Source organism: Centropristis striata, chromosome 9 (assembly GCF_030273125.1).
Source record: "Centropristis striata isolate RG_2023a ecotype Rhode Island chromosome 9, C.striata_1.0, whole genome shotgun sequence".
Classification (NCBI taxonomy): domain Eukaryota; kingdom Metazoa; phylum Chordata; class Actinopteri; order Perciformes; family Serranidae; genus Centropristis; species Centropristis striata.
The window spans coordinates 953913-974789 of NC_081525.1; the positions used below are offsets into that span (position 1 = coordinate 953913).

At 37.2% G+C, this 20877-nt stretch overlaps 1 protein-coding gene across 1 annotated transcript; it reads left to right on the forward strand.

Annotated features, from left to right (window-relative positions):
• Nucleotides 1–5487: 5487 nt before the first annotated feature.
• LOC131977742 (uncharacterized) lies at nucleotides 5488–12664 on the forward strand. Its single transcript, XM_059341169.1, has 6 exons — nucleotides 5488–5654; nucleotides 6357–6626; nucleotides 6715–6873; nucleotides 7470–7559; nucleotides 10912–10971; nucleotides 12555–12664. The coding sequence occupies exons 1-6, from the start codon at nucleotides 5594–5596 to the stop codon at nucleotides 12662–12664; spliced, it is 750 nt and encodes a 249-aa protein (XP_059197152.1). The 5' UTR covers nucleotides 5488–5593.
• Nucleotides 12665–20877: the final 8213 nt, after the last annotated feature.

Here is a 20877-nt window from a genome sequence, read left to right on the forward strand (position 1 = left end):
CTGCCTGCTTGTGATTCTTTGCTCACACGAAGGACAAAACTACAAAAATAAGCTTTAAAACCAGATTTATCTTTGAGAATATACATGTATGTACTGCTGCTCTGTGGAGAATTTCAGATGAAAAAGGACACAGAGAGCTTCATGAACACACTCAGCCACCTGTTCAAGGTGAAGAAAAACCAGTGCTGACGCCCGGGACGGCTCTGTGAATGGAGATTTGGTAGAAAACCTTGAAAAAACAGCTTGTAAATTGACCTCGAGTCTGGATTATTACATCAAATGATAATGCTGAGTGTGTGTGAGAGACAAAAGTTTCCTCCATCAGCCAAAACAACATTAAAAGGTGATGAGGTGTGTGTGTCTGTCAGCTCGTTACGGGGCTCTCTAACCCCTAAATCTATTAATGAAGCTTTGAGAACATTAAACATCATCCTCAAACTACTTTGACTCAAAGATTAAATGTAGCAGAAGCAGACTGAACGCTGGCAGCCAGCTGGAGAATATCGATGGAGGAATCTCACTCCTCCTGCTTCATAAATAGCTGACGAGTTTCCCTGCAGCGAAGCTGTTTAACACACTGATGTGGGAGAAATATGAGCGACGCGTGCCGTAACCTCTTCATGAGAGAATAAAAGTTTTATATAAAGTCCGTGTGATGCAGCTAATGAGGCGAGTTAAAGCCGAGCCGTGACCTGAGATCCTCCTCTGTCCTCAGCTGCACGTATGAACCGTGTTCAACACAGTTATGAGTCACTCAAGACTTTCTCCTGTACATTCTGTACGTTCTGCAGAAGGTCGAAGCAGCAGTGAAAAGAAACTTTTTACAGCAGGCTAAAGGATAAAGACGAGTTTATCTGAGTCCACGTGTCCTCGGCTGCTTTCTGTCTCACAGCCTGTTAATGTACAGTCATCAGCTGAGAATATAGAAATATAAAGGCATGGAATGAATAGAAAAGAGCCAAACAAAGCTTTGAAAAGAAAAGAAAAGCATGACGCACACACACACACACACACACACACACACGGACAAAAGGCTGCTGTTGTGTCCTGGATTCAGTCCTCAAGAGACTTTTCATACAAAAGAAACGTAACACAAAGTGCTTCACACTTATAGTGTACAGGAATATACACAAAAATATAGTCAATTCACCTCAATCAGTCTCATAAAGTTACTAAACTATCAATTTGGAACACTAATTAATAATTATGAATATAATTATAATCAAATTACCATATTTATATTTAGTAGTGGCTTAAGGGATTGTGAATTATTTTCATAGAAGAGGTTGACATATCATTCACAGTGTACAACATTAAATAGACAGCATTTGTAACTAGAAAATTTCCTCTGGGGAAATTCTAAAAGGGCCACGGGGGCTACTGCCGGTGTGTGTACACAACCCGTTCTCATTCCCAAAGCGTAAAATACCGACTATTTGTCACACCCCTAGACGTATCATACTGACGCAAAGGGTACCCTTCCACGTCTGTGTGAAACGCTCTGGGTTCTCAATTGACTCCAATATAAACCCGCTGGTGGCGCTGAGAAACGCTTAGAGCAGAGGCTACAGCCGTCTATTCACTCCAATAATATCCCGACCACGGCCCTCCATGACGCTGCCAGCGACAATCTGATTGGAGAACCGAGGACCCTGTGCACGGAAGTATTTTTCTCACTATTTTAAGGATTTCTTTTAATGACATCGTCAACATTTCTCAACACAAACACATCAAAGTCTCAGTATCATTTTTTTCTCCTTCGATTCTGAGAAATAAACTTTTATTTGTTTGTTTTGGATAGCGGAAAGCATAGTTTGAAATCTCTGAAGAATCTCATCATAGTGTACACATACCGGCAGTAGCCCCCGTGGCCCTTTCAGAATTTCCCCAGAGGAAATTTTTAGTTTGGGCCTCGGGGCAATCTCCCCGAGCACTGGTCCCATACAGCAATAGCTGTAGGGACCACTGCTGCACTACTGTTATACTGTGGATTTCTTCTTCTTCCTCTTGCGGACGCAATTTCGTCCCGCTACTAGTCCTACAACTTGAAGAGTTGCAGGACAAATTATATATCATTATATATCGGGATAGGTGTGCTATTACTTTTCTCTACAGAATACAAATTTTTAAACGTCTACTTGTCCGGCATAATTTCACCTAGAGACTCCATTTAAACTTTAAACAGTAGACACAAGTCTTGTGTATCGGTGTATTAATCCTCGTTTCGAAAGGTCATACAGCTTTTTATCAATCCCTGTTCAATGACCATGATCATTTTTGGAGAAATTCTGAGATTATAATGGGTGTGTATTGCACAGAATGTTCGTGTCAGAGTGTGTGGCATCATCACCAGAGTGTAGAGGGAGAGGTAAAACTGTCAAGAAATACATTTTAAAACTGCGCTCCAGGCCGCAAATTCCACTCTACAGAAATAATTTATACATAGAAACGTAGGAAAATTAGTCTTCTCCCTCACAATCCTCTGGTAAAGCTGTCAGAGTTATAGTTTGGGCGTAAGACGCATAGATGCGCCACCAACACGCACCAACAGCCTCATTGGCTCCCATATTAAAAACGCAGGAAGATTTCTGAGCTGTCTGACATTTAACAGTTTTTTTAGATCACTCTAACAAAGCTATTTTTTCATTTTTCTTAAAAAAAAACATATGTAGACGTTCAGGAAGAACTCAGGACACTCAAAGTGAAGTCGGATCAATGATAGGTATTATGGTTTTGCCAAAAATGCTTTCTGTTCGAGGCCAGAAATTCCAGTCTGTCCACCTCTGGCTGCTGTCACTGAGCCGGAACAGGTGCCAGTTAATTCTGTTGATTGCTTTGATCTGATTGCCTTTGATCTTTGATGTGATTACAGTTACAGATACACACACACACACATGCGCTTAAGTGCACACACTCCTCACACATGCATACACATGCTTCAAACACACACACACACACACACACACGTAACTTTATGTGATTTTAATTACACACACATACACACACACACACACACACACATACACACACAGGTAACTTCACACACATATTTTGAGGTCAAAGGGCATAGTTTGAAATCCCTGATGAATCTCATCATAGTGTACACACACCGGCAGTAGCCCCCGTGGCCCTTTCAGAATTTCCCCAGAGGAAATTTTGCTGTTTTATTTTGCTGTTTTATTTTGTTTTTATTTTTCTGTCTTCTTTTGTTGCTATTCATATTTTAGTTCACATCAATATCTAAGTATAGTCTGGACCTGTAAGAACTTTTAATCTTTAATTTTATTTAATTTTTATTTAATTTGCCATTTCTTAACTCCCTCTGTCTTCAGTTGAATGATGTGTGATATGTGCCTCTATTGTGTGTGTGTATGAGACTCTATACTGCAAACTAAATCTACCTCAAAATCTACCTCTGGGTAGCCTGGGTATACCCAGACTGCCTTGCGCGCTCAAATTTAATTTCGAACTACGAAAGGGTCTGGAATCCAGGAAGGATTCTTAGCCCTGTTTTAGGGATCCAATCACAGAGCGGGGAGGGACGGCAAGACGATGACGCGTACTACTTTGCACTTGGAAGCTTGTAGTTTTCCGGATCCAACATGGCTGCTGCAGACGCGAAACTCTCTTTAACTGTAGATGGTGTTTTAAATAGTTTAGAGCGAAAGTTGAAAGGCGAAAGGTCTCTCGGCGGCTCCGCTGAGATCACCGGCGTTATGGTAGCGGGGCTATTAGCATCGCTAGCGGCTATTAGCGGCTAATAGCTAATAGCCGCTAATAGCTAATAGCCGCTAACGGCTAATAGCCCCGCTACCGCGGAAAGCGGAGCCGCCGAGAGGCCCGCAGCAGCTTGATTATTGCCCATAAAATCAGTGGATGTGTGGCTGAATGACATGAGGGGGAATAAAGCGTGAAAATAAATAATCTTGCAGAAAGCGAGAACTGGAGAAGCAAAGCAGCAGCAACACTCTCTCACAGACACACACACAACAAACATCCATCTCTGTTGCTCTACTACGTCATCTGGTATAACTGATCTGATTGGCTAAGAGCTACCTACAGACGCTTTGATAGACATTCTAAGCGTCCAATAAACGGCTCCGGAGGATCATAAACCACACCTCCTCTACGGAGAAATACATTGCTAGTTGCCAGACTAGCCCTCGTTTGAGAATAGTCTGGTGTTAGCCAGGCTAACCTCTGGGTACAAATAAAGGAACTTAACTTAAAGTTGAAGTTGAAGTTGAAGTTGCAAGTCATCAGACAGTGACTCAGTGACTAGAAACACCTCGAGTCAATGTCACAATAACTCTGGTTCTCTCAGAGTTAGAACCAGTTCTACCACTCTGAGAACCTTTAATTACTGATCAAACAGAAGAGACGAGGGAGGAACTATCACACACACACACACACACACACAGAGCACATACACACACAGCATACACACACACACACACACACACACACACACAGAGCACACACACACACACACACACACACACACACACACACACACAGCACACACACCCACACACACAGAGCACACACACACACACACACACACAGAGCGCACACACACCCACACACACACAGCACACACACACACACACACACACACACACAGAGCGCACACACACCCACACAAACAGAGCACACACACACACAGAGCACACACACACACACACAGCACACACACACACACACACACACACACACACACACACACACACACACACAGCACACACACACACACACACAGAGCACACACACACACACAGCACACACACACACACACACACACAGAGCACACACACACACACACACACAGAGCACACACATTACGAACCTGGTCTCACAGGAATCCGTGGAATAGCCACGGAATCACTCAAATTTCCGTGAAACTGACACGGATTTGGCTACAATGCCAGTTAATGACATCATATCCCGTGGCTATTCCATGGATATTTGTTCCTATTGGTTTGTTCCAAGTCACGTGACTTTCAAGGTCCCGGCGGTCAGAACAAAAAACATGGCGGACAGTTCTCTCATTTTTAGTGAAAAAATCAATATTTTGACTTAGTTTCTGCATAAAAATGGATTTTGATCACATTTCTAGCGAGAAATATATGTTTTATTTTTCTAAATATTGACTCAGTGAATGTACATAATCAATTTGTATGTTGGAATAGCCACGGGAGAATTCTGACAGACCTGCTGCTGCATCTGTTCTGGGGTTTTGGAGACTTGATGCTCTACATTCAAGTTATTCACCAACAGTTCTGTCAGATCCTTGTTAGTGTAGTTAGTGTTTGTGATGTTTATCTGGTCAGCATTAGAGGGTAAAACCTGCAGAGCTCTGCTGTTAGACACATTCTCACCACAATACTTCTCCTTTCTTAGAAAACAGGAATGATGAAATTAGTGCCAAGATAGAATGAGGAACCAAGAAACAACCTTCAGACATTCTTCAGACAACTTCCTCTATTGATGACCAAGACGTTATCTGCTGTTAACATGTGTTCTGTGTTCATTTTAAGAAGCAGCTGGTCAGAGACTTTGACAGTTGAGAGCGAGACACCAAGAGAGAAGCACGATGGCTGAATTCAGATGGATTATAATGTCTTCATTTGTGATGCTGCTGTTCAGCTTTAGAGGTAAGAACACAAGTTTAGTTAGTAACGTGGTGAGTTTAGTGAACTCTTGGAGCCAAAGATGAGACACAGTGCTGCTTCTGGTGCTTTAATGTCTATTTAATGTCTTTAATGTGTATGAATGGTGCTATACAACTAAATGTGCCTTGAAACCAAAGAAACACAAACTTATCTCAAACTATCATCACACTACTTATGAACATAACAGACAAATTACTATTTTAGTTCATTTTTTATATTTTCACAACAGAGGCAGCTGGGCAATGGTCCCATGTCACTGTCAGAGTTGGAGATGAAGCTACTTTGCCTTGTGACGATGTGGAACATGATCAGGATAAGTGTGACAAAGTTACCTGGAAGTTCACTGATTCAATGAAGAGGGTCACACTGTTTGATGGTGGACAGATTCACAAAGAGGCTACAGAGGCAACTAAATCAGACAGACTGAGTGTTACAGAACAATGTTCTCTGGTTATAAAGAATCTCACAGTGGAGGATGTTGGTGGTCTTTACAGCTGCACAAAGATCAGATCAGGAGAAGCTGATTATGTTGACCTCTCTGTTGTCAGCAGTGAGTATTTAAGTCATAAAGTTTAACTGTCATGTTAGAATAAAATACTGAAATATTACAATGATTCTGATTCCAGTGATGAAGTTAATTTTACTCTTGTTGTCTTTCTCTCACAATATCTCCATCTTCACCAGTCACTGAACAGAAGAACACTGATACAGTCAGCTTGTTGTGTTCTGTGACTAAAGGTGCTTGGTGTAGACACAAAGTGAAGTGGCTGCATGAGGGAAATGATGTCACAGACAGAGAGACATCACAGGATCGCTGTTCAGCCAGAGCGACATTTACAACATCTGACTTCAATCAGTCAAAGAACGACTTGAAATGTGAAGTGACAGAGAATGAGAGTAGAGAGGTGTATCTGTTCCCCTTCAGCCCTCCTCAGTCCTCAGGTGAGAAACCAGGTGAGAATATGATGAGCTGTTTAAACTCACTTCAAACTGATGTGAATGATTGTTGCATCTGTTGCTTATTGTTTTTGTATTCCATAAGGTGACGAGGCCGCAACAACAACAACTAAACAAACAATGAAAGCATCAACTCCAACACCACCACCAACCACCCGTCAATCATCATCGACAAGAAATACATCTGTGACAACGAGTGAAAGAGAAGAGACAAACAACAACGATGGAAGAAAACAACAACAAGGTAGAGAGTGAACAGAACAGAATTATATGTTCATAGACTGTTCATATTTTTAAGAGCAAACTTAAGACTTATCTTTTAATTTGGCTTTTACTTGAACCCTTTTTAGAGATTTTTCTGATCATGCATCTTAGTGTTATAACATCTTCTCTTTTATTTATTTATTTGCTACTATTTGTTATATATATATATATATATATATATATATATACTTACTTTATTTTCTATCTAATTAATTTCTAGTCTGCCTCCAGTGTTTCCTCTCTGCTCCATGTTGAGATGGAGCTTCCTCAGTTTGTGCTTTGTTTTTAACAGGATGGAGGGTGTTTGCTTGTTTCTGTGTTTTCTTATTTTTAATATTGATATTTTTTTATTATTATTACTTTCTCCTTTTTTATGTAAAGCACTTTGTGTTGCATCTCTCTTGTATGGAAAGTGACATACAAATAAAGTCTGATTGATTAATTGATTGATTGATGTATGGAAAGAAAACACTTTTGTCACTTTCAGAGACACGGAGAGCACAAGAACACGCTAACAAATGTGTGATGATGATGAAACCTGCGACTATATTTAACATTTCTAACTTCTCTCTCCAGGCTGGTGGAGGATCATCATCTATGTGCTGCTGGGTTTAGCAGCTCTCATCATAACTGTTGTTGCAGTCAACATGTGGACAAGAACTAAAGGTGACAACGTTCACAGAAGACACTTTTAAAAACAGGAAGTTTGAATTCACCTGGATTTTTATGCTGGAAGCTAAAGTTGACTCTTTTATTTTGTCTTTTCAGGGAACAGAGCACAGATGGGAGAAAACAATGTGAGTTTAAACAACAAATTATGACTTTTTTCAGTGTAATATTTGTTTTCATGCAGAATCTGAAGTGTGTTGTTTTTGTTTTTCACAGCAGCGTAATGATGAAGATGAAGATGAAGGTACGGTGCACTATGAAAACGTTGGAGAGCCTTCTGCCTCCATCAGACTCCACTGATCAACAACATCAACTCAGCACAGAGTCCACTGCTGGTAGATATCAGCTCAACATATGTAGAAAACAGAAATACTGAAATATTGTCTTTCTTGTTCCTCTGTATTAGTTTTTAACTTTGAGCCAGACAAAGACACTCAGGTTCTGATCTGACATTAAGAGACGCCCCCTGTTGGTGAAACTTAGTTTACGTCATTGTTTAACTCTCACCTACCCATAAATATTAAGTCAAGTCAAGTCAAAGTTTAATTACAGAAACAGAGTTAGAGATAGAAAATAAAAATAAAATAAAAGGTTAAAAAAGTTAAAGAAAGCCAAGGATTCTTGCCTCGCTGGGACTGAACGCCAAGGAGAATAAATAAAAGGTTTTTAATAATGTTTTAAAGTGCTCAACAGACTGGTTGACACAGAGATTCAAGGCTACCAATGGAGCTGTCATAGCCATCTAAAAGATTTTGTTGGCCAAATAAAATGATCTCAGTCTTGTTTTTATTAATTGAGAGGAAGTTTGCTTCCATCCATGACTGGGTGTCTTTCAGGCAGTCTAATAAGACCTGCACATATATTAGTACATCGTCTGCATAGCAATGAAATGAGACGTTATGCTTTTGAAATATGGATCCAAATGGCAACATGTAAATAGAAAAGAGGAGGGGGCCCAAAATAGAACCCTGAGGCACCCCACAGCTCAGGGGGGAAGGGTCTGAAACCAGACTGGAGCTTCTCAGAGATGCCATTAAGATCAATAAAAGACTGCAGCTGTTCATTGACCACCTTCTCCAAAAGTTGCTGCAAGTCTGTTGCTTTTAGTCTCAGAGTTACTGGTTCTCTTTAAAGCTGCAGCAGACTTACTTCATTATTTTAGGGAATTATTTTATATACATAGTAATACTTCTTGTTAATATTGTTTATATCTGATCAAGCATGAAGGTGAACATGTAAAGTGCTCTACATACAAACATTTTATGTTTACAGAAAAACAGAAGGCTGTATCCTGATATCTATGTTCTATTTTTAATCTTCACCATCACACTAAATGCCTAACTGAACCCTAACCACCTCACCTAAACCTAATTATAACCTGCACCTTAAAACCAAGTCTGAACCCTCAAACAGGCCTCAGGAGAAAAAATGTCCTCGCTTTGTCCTTTAAAGCCCTGGTCCTCATATGACGGAAAGACCTGAATACACAAACACACATGGGTTTACTTCTATCTTTGTGAGGACACTTCATGAACACAATGCATCTGTAGCCACGAACCAAAACACACACACACACACACACACACACACACACACACACACACACACACAGCACACACACAGCACACACACACACATAGCACACACACACAAACACACACACACACACACACACACACACACACACAGAACACACATTTCGAACCTGGTCTCACAGGAATCCGTGAAATAGCCACGGAATCACTTAACTCAAAATCCACGTCCGTATTTTCTGCTGTTAGACACATTCTCACCACAATACTTCTCCTTTCTTAGAAAACATAAATTAATAAATTAGCGCCAAGATAGAATGAGGAACCAAGAAACAATCTTCACACATTAAACTTCCCCTATTGATGACCAAGACGTCTTCTACTGTTAACATTAAACTGTGTTCATTTTAAGAAGCAGCTGGTCAGAGACTTTGACAGTTGAGAGCGAGACACCAAGAGAGAAGCACGATGGCTGAATTCAGATGGATTATAATGTCTTCATTTGTGATGCTGCACTAAGTGTTAATAATGGCATTACAAACACCCATGACCCACCCATTATGTCTTTGCCATGCCTTTATTAATCTTATTTTGTTTGCTTATTGATATTAAAATATACTTTATTGCTCATCTATTATAAGTTTACTATAAGTTAACTATGCTTTTTGCAACTACCGGATCTAAAGCGAGAACAATGCCTTATTACTTGTTAATTAATGGTTATTAAGGACCTTATTATAAAGCGTTACCCAGTTTGGTCCCTGCAGCCATTACACTGAGGAACAAGTCATAGCTGCTTTACACAGGTGTTTATTTATTGTTGCTTTTATGCATGTATTTACTATTTCTATATGTACATTTTAACCTTTATCTACGTTTTTACAACCTAAACAAGTTTTATTAGGGCCTCGGGGCAATCTCACCGAGCACTGGTCCCTACAGCAATATCTGTATGGACCAGTGCTCGGTGAGATTGCCCCGAGGCCCTAATTAAAAAGGTATTTATTCTAAATAAACAAGTAAAAGCAAATAAAAGCACAGTGTGTTAATTTACAGTCAGCGTACAGTATTTTTGTTTTCGAATTGATGTGACAACGCTGTTGATCCTCAATTCTTTATTCTTTATTTCAATTCTTCTTTCTTGTTACAGAATTTCTTTTGTGCTCAGAACATTCCAATGATTGTGATGGCCAAGATGATGATAGATTTTAGGGTTGTCAAAAGTATCGATACTCCAAAAAGTATTGATACGAAAACGTTGTATTCAGATGCAATACTTATTTTCAAAAGTATAGATACCCCCCCCCCCCGCGCGCACAGCATACAACCTCAAAATATTGTTATTGTTTATTGTATTTATTTATTTTTTGCACTACCTCAGACCTGAAGCGTGTTATCATAGTTGTAGTTTCTTTTTGCACAACTGTTTTTATTATAAATATTTAACTAGTGGTTCTGTTCATTTTTACATGTTGCATTTTTCTTGTTAATAATTTTGGGGCTTTTCTTTTTTTTTCCTTGTGGTATCGAAAATGGTATCAAGTACCGAATATTTCCAGAGTATCAGTATCGAGTTGAAAATCTTAGTATCGTGACAACCCTAATAGATTTATAGAAATATAAAGGAATGAAGGATTTAAATGAATACAAAAGAGCCAAACATAGCTTTGAAAAGAAAATCATGATGCACACACACACAAACACACACACACACAAAAAGAAGGCTGCTGTTGTGTCCTGGACTCCCTCGTCATTATTACGTTGTATAAAGCGTACCAGAAGGCCTTTTCCTTCTCTTTGTATCTGTCTGCCTCCAGTCCTCCCAGAGTTCATCGCTCAGCGGGAGCTACAGGTGTCCTCCCAGTGCCCCCGCATCTGTATGTGTGTGTGTGTGTGTGTGTGTGTGTGTGTGGTGAGGGATGAAACATGGCGTCATACAGGGATTTCTGCCTCTGATGATTTTTTCATGCCGGCTCATTCCATACCACACACACATCCACCAAATCACTCATTCACTCTCTCCCAGCAGGAGAGGAGGAGGAGGTGTGTGTGTGTGTGTGTGTGTGTGTCTGTGTGTGTGTGTGTCTGTGTGTGTGTGTGTGTGTGTGTGTGTGTGTGTTTCTTTCTTTGAAAAGATCGGTGACGACATGCAGCAGAGGCGGCGGAGCGACTGATCTGTAAGAGCATCGAGCTTCAGAGCTGACGGGGGAATTATTATTTTTAGAGACAACTGAAGGCGAAGGCACAACTTGTGTTTATCTTTCAGAAGTAAATGGACTTTAGGCAACTAAATCATGGGTCTCAAACTGGCGGCCCGCGGGCCAATTGCGGCCCTCGTGACGATATTTTGTGGCCCCCACCTTGATATGAAAGTTTAATGTGAGTTTTATATGAATGGCACTTTACTGTGTTGTGTGTGGAAGGTCCCTTTAATTACTTTTTTGGGGTCATTTTGTGTCTTTTTTGGTCATTTTTTGTCTTTGGGTCATTTTGAGTCTTTTTAATAATTTTGTGTCTTTTTTGGTCATTTTGTTTATTTTTTAAGTATTTTAGTTTTTTCTGTCATTTTGTGTCTTTTTTGGTCATTTTGTTTATTTTTTAAGTATTTTAGTTTTTTCTGTCATTTTGTGTCTTTTTTGGTGATTTTGTGTCTTTTGGGTCATTTTTTGTCTTTTTTAAAATCATTTTGTGTCTTTTGGGTCATTATGTCTCCTTTTTAAAATCATTTTGTGTCTTTTGGGTCATTATGTCTCCTTTTTAAAATCATTTTGTGTCTTTTTTAAAATCATTTTGTGTCTTTTGGGTCATTATGTCTCCTTTTTAAAATCATTTTGTGTCTTTTGGGTAATTTTGTGTCTTTTTAAAAATCATTTAGTGTCTTTTGGGTCATTTTGTGTCTTTTTAAAAATAATTTTGTGTCTTTTTTAAAATCATTTTGTGTCTTTTGGGTCATTATGTCTCCTTTTTAAAATCATTTTGTGTCTTTTGGGTCATTATGTCTCCTTTTTAAAATCATTTTGTGTCTTTTTTAAAATCATTTTGTGTCTTTTGGGTCATTATGTCTCCTTTTTAAAATCATTTTGTGTCTTTTTTAAAATCATTTTGTGTCTTTTGGGTCATTATGTCTCCTTTTTAAAATCATTTTGTGTCTTTTGGGTCATTATGTCTCCTTTTTAAAATCATTTTGTGTCTTTTGGGTAATTTTGTGTCTTTTTAAAAATAATTTTGTGTCTTTTGGGTCATTTTGTGTCTTTTTAAAAATAATTTTGTGTCTTTTGGGTCGTTTTGTGTCTTTTTTTAAATCATTTTGTGTCTTTTTTTAGAAATTTTAGAAAATTTAGAATTTGAGTTTGAGACCCCTGAGCTAAAGGAACTTTAAAAAACCCTCAGTTTAGTTCTGATGCCTAACCACCACTAAGGAAACAAGAGCGTCATTGATGATATTTCACTGCTCCATCAGGTCATGCAGGTTATACCTTCAGACTGGTATCTCTCAGCCTTCATGTGGAGCTTCAGAGCTCTGAAGAGGAGAAGAAGTGTCTGTTTAGCTCTGTTGTGGAGGAACTGTGAGAGTTTGGAACAGAGTTATAGATTCGAGACCAAGATAGAGTCAAAAATGAGCTATTGTGGTGAGTCAATGAGATAAATATTAAGCATTAGATCCATCAATTTTAAGGCTTCTCGTATACCAACACTCTGCAACGGTTAATAACATTATGAGGATGGATTTTTTTTTCCACTGAAAAGAAACTGACCTGAGATCCTCCTCTGTCCTCAGCTGCATGTATGAGCCATGTTAAACACAGTTATGAAACACAGTTATGAGTCACTCAGGACTTTCTCCTGTACATTACGTTCTCCAGAAGGTCGAGTACTAAAGCAGCAGAGAAAAGAAACTTAGAGCAGGCAGATAAAGACGAGTTTATCTGAGAGAGCACAGAGTCCACGAGTCCTCAGCTGCTTTCTGTCTCACAGTGTTGGGAATTAAAGATGCGTCTTTTATGAATAAATGATAACCTGCACAGGGCGTCAAATATGTAAATAAAAGGGCGTTATCATAAATGCTATCCCTCCCATAAGGATATCAGATACGTAAGGATGAACCTGAGCAACAAAGTGTGTTTAGATCAGAATTATAAATAATTATCATGAATTATTATTATTTATAAGAAATGATATGACTTGATTTACTCTAAGTCATAGCTCGATGGGGCACCATCTGTAAAAATAGAAAAATGTAGCCAATTCACCTAAATCAGTCTCATAAAGTTACTTTACTATCAATTTGGTTGGCATATCGTTCACAGTCTATAACATTAAATAGGCAGCATTTATATACTTCAAAAAGGTATTTATTCTAAATAAACAAGTAAAAGCATATAAAAGCACACAGTATGTTAATGTTACCTGTTCTGTTTTACGTTTCTATGAAATAAGACTTGATTTGCTCTCAGTCATAGCTCGTTAGGGCACCATCTGTAAAATAGAAAAATATAACAAATTCACCTAAATCAGTCTCGTAAAGTTACTAAACTATCAATTTGGAACACTGATTAATAATTATGAATATAATTATAATTAAATTACCATATTTGTATTTCGTAGTTGTTGAAGGAATTGTGGATTCTTTTTATAGAAGAGGTTGACATATCGTTTACAGTGTATGACATTAAATAGACAGTATTTATATACTTCAAAAAGGTATTTATTCTAAATAAACAAGTAAAATCCAATCCAATCCAATCCACTTTATTTGTTTCGCACATTTAAACAACAAAAACGTCTCCAAAGTGCTGTACATAGAATCAACAATAAAACAAACATTTCCATATACCAATCAGCAATAAATAATAAGTGTATAAATCTAAAATGATGCTATAAATAAAACAATACAATCAAACAGATAAACATAGTAAAAGAAATAAAAGACGTAGTTAAAAGTAGTAAAAGAAACAAAAGACACAGAGGACCAAAAAACTGTTGGGGCACCATCTCTAAAACAAAAAAAATATAGCCAATTCACCTAAATCAGTCTCATGAAGTTACTAAACTATCAATTTGGAAGACTGATTAATAATTATGAATATAATTATAATCAATTATAATCACCTTATTAATATTTAGTAATGGTTGAAGGAGTTGTGAATTATTTTCATCAGATCAGATTCAGCCTGACAGTTCAACTCATTTGTCCAGAACAACATTTTAATGTTTTTATGCATTAAATACATGGAGCACATGAAGAAGCATTTATCTGCAGCACTGGAATAAAAGTCTGTAAAAACTACAAATTAATTCTTGCGATTATTACAGCCAGTTCTCCAGCTGATCGCTTCATGTCAGAACCTCCCAGTGAAACGTTTCCTATCAAATCAAAAGCGTAACGGTTGTGAACAGAAACCTGCAGGAGCTTGTAAAACAGAAGGTGTCAGATTGAGTCGCTGCAGGTTATTGTTGCAGCTGATGTGTGCTTTGGGCTTCAGATGACATCAAATATAAAAGATGTGCCATAAAAGCATCCTGGGCATCAACCATAAACATATTTCATTACCAGCCTGCTTCAAGTGCAGCAAAGAGAACAGAAATCTTCAAGGAAAGAGAAAACAGGGAAAGAAAACCTTGAAATCCTGAAACAGACTGAAAGATGAGAGGAAGAAATAATGCCCTAAATATAATTCAGATTCATACTGACATGCAGGTTGTTTGTGCTGCGTTTCTGATTAAAGTTTCACACGGCACACTGTAAAAAACTGTTGTTTTTATGGTAAAAACCAGCAGCTGTGGTTGCCAGAACTTTACCGTAATAAATACGGTGCAACTTTTTCTAATATTACGGTAAAATGATATCAGCACTGTTGATTTCATGTTTAAGATTGTCATTTTATTTCATTTTTTACCATAAAAAATAAAAAAAGTTTTTCCATCAAAAGAAACGCTGTTCTGCCACATAATTGCCCAGAAAATATTCTATAAATGCTGCATAAATTAAAGAAACAGTATATTTCTGTTAGTGATATGGTGTTTAGTACATTTAACAGCGAGAAAAAGTATTTTTACAAAAAATAAATGCAAAAATTACAGTGATGCTTGTATATATATATTACAGTATATTGCCAGTGTATTTTAAAGTAGAGTTTTTTTTCTTAAACTGTCTAAAAAAAAATACTGTTTTGGCTGATATATAGATTTAGATTGTTTCATTGTAACTGAAACTGAATTAACTCATTTATCATTTTACGTCTTTTACTGTCATGGTTTAGCAGTTTTGTAACCGTAAAATCTACAGACATTTTTTACAGTACAGCTTCAGTGGCGGTTCTAAACAGGGGCCTCCAGGGGCCCCCGCCCCTGTGAATAAATAAAAGTCTGTGTATATAAATATATAAAAAAGATAATTCTGACTGTACTGCACTTTCAAAATAAAAAAAAGTAATTGTGCACAAAAATTGTTGGTAAGTCTCATTGTTTCAATCAATGTATTTGAATCTTCCAAATATACTTAAATGAGATTTTTTTTAAAGTTAAAATAAAGGGTTTGAATGCTTAAATATCATCTTTGCTGTTTTTTAATGTGGCCCTCTGATTAAACACTGGCCCCTGCTTAGCCCCCACAGTAAAACTGAACCTGGTCTCACAGGAATCTGTGAAATAGCCACGGATTCGCTTAACTCAAAATCCGTGGAATAGCCACGGAATCACTCAAATTTCCGTGAAACTGACACGGATTTCGCTACAATGCAAGTTAATGACAGTCATATCCCGTGGCTATTCCATGGATATTTGTTCCTATTGGTTTGTTCCAAGTCACGTGACTTTCAAGGTCCCGGCGGTCAGAACAAAAAACATGGCGGACAGTTCTCTCATTTTTAGTGAAAAAAATCAATATTTTGACTTAGTTTCTGCATAAAAATGGATTTTGATCACATTTCTAGCGAGAAATATATGTTTTATTTTCTAAATATTCACTCAGTGAATGTACATAATCACTTTGTATGTTGGAATAGCCACGGGATATGACTGTTATTAACTTGCATTGTAGCGAAATCCGTGTCAATTTCACGGAAATTTGAGTGATTCCGTGGCTATTCCACGGATTTTGAGTTAAGCGATTCCGTGGCTATTTCACGGATTCCTGTGAGACCATGTTGGTAAAACTGGTCCAGAACCACAAGTGTGCAGCTTTCATTAAAAAAATTTAAAAAAGTCACACAAAAGTCAGTGTTTCACACATGTAAATGCATGGACAGATGGACATGATACAGCTGTGTCCACCTGCAGGGTGCAACACTTGATCTTCCTCTCCAGACTCCTGAACTTCTCTCATCATCTCGTCTCTTTCACTTCCGATCTCATTCATCCTGCAGCAGCGAAGAGACGGTGAGCCCAGGAAGCTTTACGTCTGCTCCATTGTCTCCGTCGTCTCTCCGTTTGTCCTCCGGCAGACAAAGGCTCTTGTGTTTTGTGGTGTTGAGCTGGTGTCTGGATGTGAAGCCTGATTATATCATCCAAACACCAGAACCGCACGCCGTAAATTGCACGCTGCGTAAAATACTTCATTACGGCCTTTCCAAGTCGTTGCATGAGTTTTACTGTTAATTAAAATTCCATTTACAGGAGTCGGGTAGAAAGGAGGAAAAAATGTGCCGTTTCAGCGGTCTGGGACACATAATGGATGCTTTATGAATTGTCAGTGAAATAAAAAAATAAAAGGGAGTTTAAAGACAGCAGGGAGAGAAACGGCAGCCATTGTGAAGAGAAACAAGGCCTGGCTGTGTGGTTAGAGAGCTGGCTGCTTCATATAGAGCTGGCAGCAGCTCAGCGGCACATATTTCACACAAAAGGCACAAGAACATCTCAGCCTCGCTCATGCATGAACAACACATTGAGGCTGCCGAGGGATCCTGAGGACAGAATCAATGCAGAGGAATCGATTCAACAGACGCATGGTCGCCTGCTGCAGCTTCACAGGGCTGACACAAAACACAAAGTCCCAGTTTATTCCCATTTAATCCCATTAATTCCCGTTAATTCCCATGGTAAGTTTCCAAATTTGTAACCCTAGATGTGATGACTTGTTTTTGGTGAAGTTATACTGAAATAATTGATACCAACATGGCATGGAAAACATTTTTAAGAGTCAGAAACGGACAAAACAGCCAAATGAATGAATGTTCTGAATGTGTTTTATTCCACCTTTAACGTGTTTCAGGTGTATTTTTTTTACTCAAACACATAAAAAATTTACAAAAAAAACACAAAAAATACTAAAAACACACAAATACACACCAAAAACATTTAAAAAAATACAAAAAAAAATAAAAAATTCACAAAAACACAAATAAAGCACATAAAAACAGAAAGAAATGACAAAAAACACATAAAAAAACAAAAAATACATATAAAAACACATAAAAAATGACAAAAAACACAAAAACACACAAAATATATTTACAAAAAACACGCATAAAAAAACAAAAAATACAGATAAAAACACATGAAAAAATACAAAAAACACCCATAAAAAATTACAAAAAACACAAAAACACACAAAAAAAATACAAAAAACACACAAAAAACCCTCATAAAAACACATAAAAACGCACTCAAAACACACAAATACACACCAAAAACATAAAAAAAAATTCGAAAAAAACAAAGATATCCAAAAACACACAAAAAACACACAAAACACAAATAAATTACAAAAAACACACAAAAGAAATTAACTCTTAAAACCAGATAAATGATCTAACACTTCTTTTTTTTTTATCTTGTTAAGAACCAAATAATCATCAGGTCACTCTGCTCGGGCCAGTTCATCACTGCTGGCAGCTTTACTTTATCTGGTTTTAAGAGTTCATTTATTATTTTAAGTGTTCAACATGCTTATTTCTAGATTTAATAATCTTAATTTAATAAATCTTGTCAAGGTAAATTATCTGTCCATGCAGCAAGATCATTTCCCTCAGATTTACTGTTTGATCTGGTTTTTAGACTAAACACCTTTTTTGCAGTGTTCAGGCTTCGGCTGCATTAAGTCTCATGTATTTCCAGTTAAAACTCTCTGCTGCTCTCCATGTGTGATTGAGCTGCAGCTGAATAATGAGTCTGAGGTGACAGAAAAGCAACACGGTGCCTCCAGCAGCAGTAACAGTGGCTCATAAAGCTGTGGCTTGGGCTGTGTTTCACTGCTTTAACCCTTAATTCACCAGTTAAATACTGTATTTACTGTAAAATGTCCAGAAATAGAGCTGGGAAGAGTCAGACAGTTTGTCCTGATTATATAAAAGTGAAACTGAAAGTATAATAAACCAAAGTGTTGCTTATAATCTCTCATTGCAGAGGAAAACACTGCACACAACACAGTAAACACAGTCAATGATAAACAGACTGAACTGGTTGTGGTGAAGCTGTTTCACCCAATTAATATTTAGTGCTTAAATAAATGAGAGCTTCACACGCTTTCATTTGCTGATTGTATGAAAAATTAACTACCAGCTACTCTACTTTTAATTCTGTTTGGCCCCTGCAACCCTGAACCTGCAACAAAACAATAAAATCAACATTAAATAAAGGTTTTGTCTGTAAAAAATCTTTATCTGTAAAGTCACCAGTGATCTACAGTATCTGCAGAAGTATAATAGCATGAAACAGAAGCAAAAGTCCATCAAAACGCTGAAACAAATTACCTTAATTACTTAATTACTACCCAAAGTCACACAGATCGCCATGACTGAACCAAAGACGCTCCGGGTTTCTCCAGTTGTGTGCAAAAGAGTGCAAAAATAATAGCTACTGTATATCACAGTACACTGTACTGTAAATGTTTGTAGAAATTACAGTAAAACTCTGTCAAATTGCATGAGAAACAGGGCGTAGTAGTAGTAGGAGTAGTACAAAACTTTTGAAAAACTGTAGAAAAGAGTTTTACTGTAAAAATGTAAAATGTTCATGTGAAATGAATAGAGGAATGCCATATGGTCACAAAGACACAATTACCCTAAAAAATAAAGGGACTTTTCAGTCTAAATTACAGATTTGATTTAAATTTTTATTTTAATTTTATCATTTAAATTTACAGTAGAAAACCCTCTCACTGTATTTTTTACGGTGAAGTTCCAGCAACCACATCTGCAGGGATTTTACTGTAAATTCAACATTTTTTTTTTTTTTTTACAGAGTACAGCTGCTGCTCTGCAATACAACAGTTATTTGCACATTGTGCAGCATTTATTCATCAAATTATTCCAGGAGGCAGGTTCAGTGTGAAACTGTCCTCACTCCTGCTGCAACTAAAACATATTTCTCTTATTGTCACGTCTTTATAAAAAGGCGACTTTGGCACATGCAGATGACGTTACAACAGCTTTCTAATTATATATAATAATAATAATTATATATATATATATATATATAATTATATATATAATATCCAGAGAGTTAGAATACAGTATTCAGTATCAGTTAAATTTGACGGACTATTAAACTAAAAAAAAGTCAAAACAAGCTAAATGTTTTGATATTATTGGAAATATTTTAGTATTAAATGTTTGTCTCATATCTAAAGATTGCTCGACCTGCTAATCAGTGACCGTGAATTTCTGCATGAAAATTAAATCTCACAAACCAAGACAGAATATTGTATACATTTATTTATTGAACTAGAATAGAAGAAAGAATATTTATCATCACAACTTGTCACCCAGATATTAACTGAATCTTAGGTTGGAGATTTAAGGAGATGACAAATTGTTTTACTGTTAAGTAAGTCTTAAGTCTTAACTGAAGTTTATCTAACCATCTTAAAAATGAATAGACAAGGTTTAACTGGTGATGCTTTGGATCTGGTCCAGGTTGGGAAATATTCCAAACAAATCTCGTTTAATTTTCCTCCTTTCCTGTTTTTATTAACAAGAACAAATGTAGAAAGCTTGAGCCAGCTCTGATTATATCAGCTGCAGCTAATTAATGTTAATTGTGTGAATAAGTGTAATAAAGTGCTGCTGTGTGACTGTTTGGTCTGTTAGTTATCATCAGGCAGATGTTGGAGGAAACATCTGGGCCTGTAAAGCTTCTTCACTGGTTCATAGTTTGACTTCAGGCGGCAAAACCTCAACGCACTAACACCTCATAAAGATGGAGTCGTGCTTATGACGCCTGGATCCAGTATTTACTCTCCGTTTGCTCTGTTTTGGGCTCCACCAAGAAATCTGTAGCAGCAGCGACTCTAATGTTTTATCAGGAATTCACTTTACAGCAACAATAACTGAATAAAACCTGAGTGCTGAGATCTGATCAGGGCTGCAAATGGGTGATAAATGTCCAGTTAATTTCCAGAAACTTTCCATGAGAATTAACTGGAAAATGTATTATTATTCCCATAAATTCCCGTTAATTCCCATGGAAAATTTCCAAATTTGCAACCCTTGTTGTACTGAAATAATAGATACCAACATGGCATGGTAATCATTTTTTTAAGAGTCAGAAACGGACAAAACAGCCAAATAAATTACTGTTCTGAATGTTTCTTACTCATACCTTTGAAGTGTTTCAGGTGTATTTTTACATAAAAAACACGTAAAAAAAAAAAATACAAAAAAACACAAAAACACATCCAAAAAACACACAAGTACACACCAAAAAGATTTTAAAAAATTACAAAATAACACAAAAAATCACAAAAACACATAAAACACATAAAAACACAAAGAAATTACAAAAAAAACACATTAAAAGCCCCAAAAAACCAAAAACAAATACACACCAAAAACATTTTAAAAAAT

Coding starts and splice junctions, on each gene's coding strand:
- LOC131977742 (XM_059341169.1), top strand. CDS start 5,594: ATGGCTGAATTCAGATGGATTATAATGTCTTCATTTGTGATGCTGCTG. Junction 6,627..6,714: donor GTCCTCAGGTGAGAAACCAG/GTGAGAATATGA, acceptor GTATTCCATAAG/GTGACGAGGCCGCAACAACA. Junction 6,874..7,469: donor TGGAAGAAAACAACAACAAG/GTAGAGAGTGAA, acceptor TTCTCTCTCCAG/GCTGGTGGAGGATCATCATC.